Source organism: Gossypium hirsutum, chromosome A11 (genome assembly GCF_007990345.1).
Source record: "Gossypium hirsutum isolate 1008001.06 chromosome A11, Gossypium_hirsutum_v2.1, whole genome shotgun sequence".
NCBI lineage: Eukaryota > Viridiplantae > Streptophyta > Magnoliopsida > Malvales > Malvaceae > Gossypium > Gossypium hirsutum.
The window spans coordinates 37,869,285-37,877,712 of NC_053434.1; the positions used below are offsets into that span (position 1 = coordinate 37,869,285).

Here is an 8,428-nt window from a genome sequence, read left to right on the forward strand (position 1 = left end):
AATAGATGCTCCAACAACTTAATGAGCTGGAGGAATTCTGAATGTTCTCATACAAAAATGCCAAATTACTCAAGGAGAGACTTAAGAAATGGCATGACAAGCACATTCGAGTTCGAGAATTTGAAGTAGGTCACAAAGTCTTGTTATTTAATTCCAAATTAAGGTTCTTTCCAGGTAAACTAAAATCACGTTGGTCCGGTCCATTTACGATTCATCACGTCTATCTGTATGGAGTTGTTCAACTCTAAGGTAAGGGAGGTAATTTTCAAGTTAATGATCAGTGTCTGAAATATTACTGGGGAGATAAGACTGAACGGAATCAAATTTCGTTCATTTTATTAGATGTTTAAATTTTCTTATGTTCCTTTTTAATAAATGATTTAGGGTATATTTTCGGGATTAGTATGTTTAAATAAATTTTGTCTATGAGATTGGAGCTTAAATGGGACCACTTGTGACCCCTCCAATCTTTCCTAGGAATTGATTTTAACAAAATCTTCCGAGAAATTATTCCCTAAATAAAATAAAATTTTTTGTTTTTCAAATAAAATGGTCAGTTTTGATCCAAGTTTTAAATTGCAACTCAATTTCAAATTTTCATTAAGTCTGGGGACTTAATTGAATTATTTTTAAAATTTCGTTGCTCTTTTTGTAAATAATAAAAATTAGATGCCTCTTTTTGTAAATATTTTCAAAAGGCTTTTAGAATAAATGCTTTTAGTTTAATAAAAAAGATGATAATTATTAATATATAATTATATCCATTATAATATATATATTAATTATTATCAACTTTATATAAAGTTAGGATTAGTTTTAATTTAATCATATTTTATTTGATAAGTTTTTATCTTAATAAATTAACAGCGATTAATAATTTAATATGTATTTCATTAATTATTAATTGTTATTAACTTTAAGTAGAATTAGGACTTAGAATTTTTAATTATTAAAATTTTATAATAACTCTATTTTGACTCCTATTTCCCTCATTATAAATACCACCAATCTACTCCATCACTTATCTCTCAAAACCCAAAACACCCAAACCTTTAAGTGTTGCAAACCCCTAGCCGATAGCCTCATTCGGCCAGTAGCAGCTCACGCGTACGGTGTGCGACCATCCAGCACCAGCAGATAGCCTGGCTTGCTCCTTGGCGCCACACCAGCTTCAACTCCAGCGCTCGACAGGCTTGCTTGCAAGGATCCGCACATCCCATGCTGAATCCAGCCCCAACCTGCATGCCCTATTGCTGCCTGTTGTCGTGTAGCTGCTCCCACCAGGTTGTGTCCATCCTTGGCCTTACTCGATGCATCCGCTTGCTGCCCAACATTCGTGCGGCATCAACCCGATTACCCACACCACCCTTTCACCTATCCTTAGCCAAAAACCCCCCAATCTATTCTTATTTGCCAACTTTTGTTTCATAATTATTTTCTTTAGGAGCTTTTAAATTTTTATGAAAAATGTGGTAAGACCAAATTTTCTCTTAAATTTTAATTTTATTCTAATAATTAATTTTTCAATTTATTGAATTATTAATAATTTTTGTTAATTAAATTTTTGAGAGAATAAATTTTACCATCTTTTGTTCAGGTTAATCATGTCTCGCAAGAGAACTCGTGTCTGTGCCCAAATTGATGAAACACAAAACAAGCTCCATTGTGAAGAAGCCAAAGCAAGATACGAGAGTATCTTCAAAAATCAACAGATGCATCCAAAGAAAGGCTTTACATTGAAAGAGAACAACTACAAAGACTTTATGGCACGTATTCGTCAAGTTCCTGAAGCCTTCAATTGGGAATTGTTTTGTGAGAAGAGACCTAGTGTGTATGAGGAGTTTGTGCGTGAATTCTATGCAAATTTAACCTCAAGCGAGTTGCCAGAAGTTCCAGTTCACAGAATCAAGGTACCAATAACTTCAAACACTATTAATGAGTTCTTTGAATTGCCTGATTTGAAAAATGATGATTATTCTTCCTTGATGAGCAATATAGTGCCTAAAAATTTGCAAGAACTTCTTGAGGAACTTACAGTTCCAGGTTCTAAGTGGACTGTGTCAAAGTAAAGAATCTACACTTGTCGAAGAGAATATCCGACACCACTCGCAAAGTTATGGTTCTATTTCATCTGATTTAGCCTTATGTCAAGTTCACATGGAACTACAATTTCATTAGAGTGAATGGTCTTATTATACTTGATTTTAACTGGAAAGACCATTGATGTGAGAAAAATCATCCTAAGAGAAATGCGGAACTGTTCTGTTAGACTTTCTGGCCTAGCCTACTTTCCCTTTACTATAACAATTCTGTGCTTGAAAGCTAAAATTCTTGTAAACGTAAAGAAGACAGGCTATAGGCAGGGCACAATCACAGATTGGGACCTCTATCGAATAGATGGAGATTTTGTTCTACAACAGTGAATTGAAGAAAGTGAGGATCTCAAAGAAGAAGAAGATCCTACAAAGATCGAGCCAATGCAATCGGCTAAAATCCCTGATGAGGTGGAACCAATGGAACCAAAAGTTGAACTTGATGATGAAACTTCAATATTCAGAGCTCAACCGCCTAGCCCAGATCTTCGAGATGAGCTATCAAAGTTGATGGACCGCTGAATGTCATGAAATTCAAATATATATATATATTATAAAATATTATAAAGGTCATGAAAAATATAAAAAATTTAAAATTCATTATCAAAATATTGAGAAGAATAATATCCATGATATAAATATAAAAATTTTCTATTAAAATTCATTATCAAATTAAATTTTCTATTAAAATTTTAACTTTAAAACTAAATACAAAAATTAATAAATTTAGAATTTAGAATTTAAAATAATAAATTAATAACACAATTAAAATCGAAAAGTTAGAACTCAAGTTATCTTAAATATTAAAATAAAAATAAAAATTTAGAATCAAAACTAAAATAAATAATAAAAATAGATTAAATATAAAAATATCAATAAAACAAGATATTATAATGAAATTACTTAAATGAAATAAGGACTTAAATCATAACCATGTAAAATATAAGATTTGAATATCCATTCCCATGTAATGAATATTCTCTTTTCTAAGTCAAAATTACAATTCATGTTTTTCTTCTTTCAACTCAAATAAAAAAAAATTGAAAACAAAACAATTAAATAAAAAAAATAATTAGTTGACACAAGATTATTATTAAATATATGCAAATATGCAAGTAGACTATTACAAAACTGGGTGTAATTTTTGATCAACTAATTAGTTGATCCTACTGCAGGTTCTAACTATAATCTACTTAACTAACATACAAACATAAGGCACTCTAATACTTTTTTGCACATAAAATATCTGAAACTCACACCTGAATTCAGATTCAGAGCACATACAGTGTCAACTGCATGTTGATCAATATCATTCTTATTCGCTGCTGCAATGCCCCTCCCATATGCATTTGTAGAGGTAGGAGCCAGCCATTATGTGCCTTCTGCAAATTGTTCTTGGACTGCAATCTAGTGTAGTTGGTTTTTCCTATTCCATTTGCCACCAGTCAAAACATAAAAGAGCTATATTATGGTAACTCCATTAGCTTACACAGTAAATTAATGCTCGCATGTTTCAAAGGTATGATTCAATCAGTGGAGATTCTGTTAAAATAACAATCGTTGAGAAGGCAAATTGATGATAAATTAGATAAAAGCATAATTAAACCTCATAAAACCAGACATCAAAAGAAGGAAGTGTTCCTTCCCATCCCTTGCTTTACCCCCATTTCTACTCTAAGAATATCTTAATAGTTTTGGTTCTCATTTATGTCAAACATCTCAATGAAAAATACTTATAAACCAACAAATGATAGCATATGAAAAACCCAGACGTACCAGTATGAAGATAAATCTCTCGATTCATCTATTTCATGCTTTCAACAGTCAGACACGAAAGTGAACAATTGACTGCTTTCAACACGCAAGCACCCTTAACAGAAATAGAAATTAACAAAGTTAAACTACAAAATAAATTGTATAGCCATTGCAACCTTGCTAGCTTTGAACGAACTAATTTAGTGGTATACGCACCTTTGAAAAGAATTGGAAACTTCAATTTAACTGGAATATATAAATATTTACCCCAAAAAAGAGGATAAGAAACTTGAATGCAGTTTGCAAAACACCACCCTATACACATCCCACTTTGTCTAAACCAATAGCTCTACCATGCTTTTATGGGTAGTGAGACTTGTGACAACACTTGGCACTCACAATTCATAGGTCTTGCTTTCATGCCCTTTGTACAGAAATAGTGCAAGAGGAACAAGTTTAATATCATTGTAAGTCTTATCACCCAAATCTCAAAAGAAGAATGCAATCAAATCTGATGGCGGCAACAACCTTAATGCAGTATAAAACCGGGACTTATCTCAGTGAATAGATCAATCATTGTGGTATTTGCCTTCAACTAGACCAAAAGAAGCTGTAGAATAGGTCAAGGCAGTAAAGTGTGAAGCATATTATACCTGGGAAGACTCAATTAAGGATTACCACGAATGATGAATGCTAACAAGAGAACCACCAAATCAAAAAACAAGGCAATTAAAAAATGTAGTAGTTAAACTAAAGTATGTTATTCAAGTAATAACAGAAGATTCAGGTTTAATTATGAGCCCGAGGAAAGAGGTGGGGGTGGAACTTACAGAATCAATCCTAGAAAGTAATCAGCAGCCTGGAGATTTATGGAACCAAGTGAGCTGAAGTAATTTCATTCTATGGCATGAAAATAATCATTACCATCCCCATCCCCATCCCCATAATAATTTATTTAAACTAACATAGCATTGGACATATAATAATAATAGTTAATACACTATTCATTTAAATTAATCCTAGAAAGTAATCAACATTGGACATATAATAATTCATTTAAACTAACATAGTATTGGACATATAATAATAATAGTCAATACACTATTCATTTAAATCAATCCTAGAAAGTAATTTGTATAATAATCTGTAGAAGAAAACATCATTTACCATAATAAAATTAATTACAAAAAAACTATGTAAAAAAAAAAGCAGCAAAAGTTACAATGGGCGGTGGAGCACTCTGCTGTTGACACATAATCTCCAATATTTTGGGCTGCAGCCATTTCAGCACACCAATTGTCTTATGCTACCCCTTTATCTTTATAAGCCCACAAAATATTTCCATACTCGTTCTCAATCTGTCATGAGAAAGGGTTGAATTTTGTCTCAAAAGTTCTCAATATTCAGTGCTAAATATTTTCAAAAGGAAGGAAAGATAACCTGTGCTAAAATGATGGGTCCACCTTGTGAAGTAAAAAGTTTTGCTTCTTTGCACATATCCACCATATTGGTTACAAAAATTCTCATTTCATTCTGCATTTGAAGTGATAAAAATGGTTGAAATCCATATGTTCAGACTTCAAATACAAAAACTAGTGAAAGCAGGAACCTTGTATATTTCATTATCTGTCCTTAATTCAATCCCTTCAATATTATTTAGCCACACAGGGAAGCCCCTGCATACGACATAAAATATATATATTAATTCCAAAATTTATTGAATTCATTAGGTGATAGAAGAAAAATATGTTACCCATAATTCCATTCAGCACAGACATAAGGGCCTAATCTCAAGATTCCATATAGTCCACCCTCTTGAACTAGCTTGAAAAACTTTACAAAATCTAGGTTTCCCTCGAAATTATACTGTTTTCAACCATTAATAAAAAGGGTTGACAGTGGCAGATTAGTGCTGGTTATTTAAAGATTATAAGAAGAGAAAAAATAAGTATCACTTGTCGGCAGATAGGCTCATGAGCTTTCCAAAAGATATATGTTTCGACTGCATCAAGGCCTCCATCTTTAGCTTTCTGTATAAGATCTAGCCACATCTATATATACAACATATAAACAGTGTGTTGAGAAATCAATTCCATGTACCTAGATAGAAATGAAAGGTCAATTTCAAGTAAATATACCACAGGGGTGCTACGAGGGTAGTGGATTGCACCAGAAAATATTAGTTTACGTTGCCCATCGATGATCAAGGCTTTGGGATCATAATTATTATTATGTTTAATTTAATATAATTAAACTAACATAGCATTGGACTAAATAATTCATTTAAACGAATTTCCCTGCAATTGTGTTCAAAGATTAATCCCCATCCTCATCCCCTCCCAGTCAAAATATCATTACCACCCTATTCATTTAGTCTCATTTCCAGAATCATTTTAGAATCATAGATAATTATCATCCTGCATTTTTGAGCCAATCACTATCATATTTATTATCAACTAATTTAAAGGCTTCTACACGATAAACATTATATGTCCAAATAAGATTTAGAACAGGGGGACACTACATGACTATTCCAAATTCTCGATGCAACCAGAAAGAAGTTAACCAAGCAGAAAAGGAGACCCACCTATTCTGGCTGCCTTCCAAAAGAAACCACGGAACCTGTCAAACAAGCATATTACACCAAATTAGCTCCAATTCTCAACACTTCCTACCAATAATTTCTGATTCCAAAGTAGAAGCTATAAATACTAGAAACAAAAACATTAATATAACCAGTTTAGATACCAAAGAGAAAAGACAAAGAGGGCCAAGATTAACTGGAGTTATGCAACTTTAATTAATCTAAGCTCTTCATAAAGAAAGAAATCAAGAAGTTGAAGTTATCTAAAAAGATGCACATGATCAGAAAAAAGGCAAAAAAGCCAAAAAAAATTCTTGTTACGATTGAGAACTCTACTTCAAACTTCACCAATGCTAAACTTACAACTATATCATTGTGACTATATTTGTTGCCTTGCTAGTTGCCACCTAAAACAGTCCATTTAATTTGCACAATTGCATCAAACAAAATCAAGACATAAGACAATAAATTTGAATGCTCAAAGATGAAATAAGGCAAAAATCAAAACCAGCCTAGATAGAAATCATCAATGGATAAGATAGGTAATCGCCAGAGCAAGTAAAAGGAGAATGAAAGCAACTCCTTGATCAATGGCAGTACCATCGTTGGACGGAAGTGGTGCAGGCAATGAACCCATGCCTTAACCCCAGAAAAGAAAGCATACCTTTTCTACGACTTTCCTTTCCCTTGTAGGCCTATCACTACAAGGCGTCACTGGCTCTTTCTTCTCAGCCGAATCTCGACCAGATTTCCTGGAACTCCCCTTTCTACTACTACCTTTGACTTTTTTAGTCCCTTCATCTTCACTCACTTCTTCTTCCTCCTATCCCCTCTTCTCTTCCTCTTCTTCTTCTTCCTCGTTCTCCTTCTCTTCAATATCTATTTGTTTCACCAAAACCCTAACAGATCGATAGAAAAAGAGTAAAAGGGAAAAAGAAATAAGTACAAACTTGTATTTGGGGGATTTGGTTAATGAGCGGGTAACCAAATTGGGTGAGCGGGATTTTGCCTTTTTTTATAAAAAATAATGGCCTTTTGTGGCGTTTTCTAAAAAAACGCCGGTAATTCTCAGATTTTTTGTCTCAACTTTTTGCGGCGTTTTATCTAAAAACGCCACTATTGTTCAATTTTAATTTTATTTTATTTTTAACATATTTTTTTCTATTTTTTTCTTTCGAAATTTTTGTGTTGAGATTATTATTTTTTGGATTTTTTAAAATTTTGAATATTGAACTTTTTAATTGAAATATGGACTAAAATTTTAAATTTTAAATATTAAATTTTTAAGTTTTTTTTATTTTTGATTTAATCATAGAGATTTTAAAAAATAAATACATCAATATATTTTTATATTGAATAAATATAAATATTTATGTATGCAATATATAAATATAAAATGATGTTATATCAATAATTGTGTTAATAATTTATAAGAACTAGATTAAATTAAAGTTCATATATACAATTGCACCCTGATCCCCATATTTATTCCTAAACACTAAAAACTAAACCCTAAACCATAAGTCTTAAACCATAAACCCTAAACTCTAAACTATAAATATAATTAACTCAATATTTTAAAATTAATACTCTCTTTTATAATTATATAAGAAAATATTTATCATATAAATTAAAAAACACTAATTAATTTAAACCCTAAACTCCTAGTCCCTAACTAATAAATCCTAAAACATAAACCCTAAATCATGAACCCTTAACCCTTAACCCCTAACCCCTAACACATAAACCTTAAACCCCAACCCTTAAACCACACTTAAACCATAATCCTTAAACCTTAAAATAATAACTCATAAACATTAAACCCTTAACCATATACCGTAAACCCTAAACTATAATGAGAATTAATTCAATATTTTAAAATTAATACTATCTCTTTTACAATTATATAAGAAAATATTTAACATATAAATTAAAAAATAATTAGTCATATACTAGAAATAATTACGGGGTATTGACTGGAAGGCCGGTGGGAAGG

The 8,428-nt window shown here is 31.7% G+C and overlaps 1 protein-coding gene across 3 annotated transcripts; it reads right to left on the bottom strand.

Annotated features, from left to right (window-relative positions):
* Positions 1-3,868: 3,868 nt before the first annotated feature.
* On the bottom strand, positions 3,869-7,425 carry LOC107894330 (beta-galactosidase 15). 3 transcript variants are annotated; one of them, XR_005904959.1, is made up of 7 exons: positions 7,097-7,425; positions 5,804-6,470; positions 5,602-5,714; positions 5,458-5,524; positions 5,289-5,381; positions 4,116-5,206; positions 3,869-3,963 (listed from the first exon to the last, which is right to left on the bottom strand). XR_005904959.1 is itself a non-coding variant. In XM_041081526.1 (6 exons), the coding sequence occupies exons 2-6, from the start codon at positions 5,897-5,899 to the stop codon at positions 5,150-5,152; spliced, it is 426 nt and encodes a 141-aa protein (XP_040937460.1). In that variant the 5' UTR covers positions 5,900-6,470; positions 7,097-7,425; the 3' UTR covers positions 3,869-5,149. The 3 variants fall into 3 exon arrangements, 1 of the variants encoding a protein (XP_040937460.1); XR_005904958.1 differs by having other exon boundaries at positions 4,065-5,206; XM_041081526.1 differs by having other exon boundaries at positions 3,869-5,206.
* Positions 7,426-8,428: the final 1,003 nt, after the last annotated feature.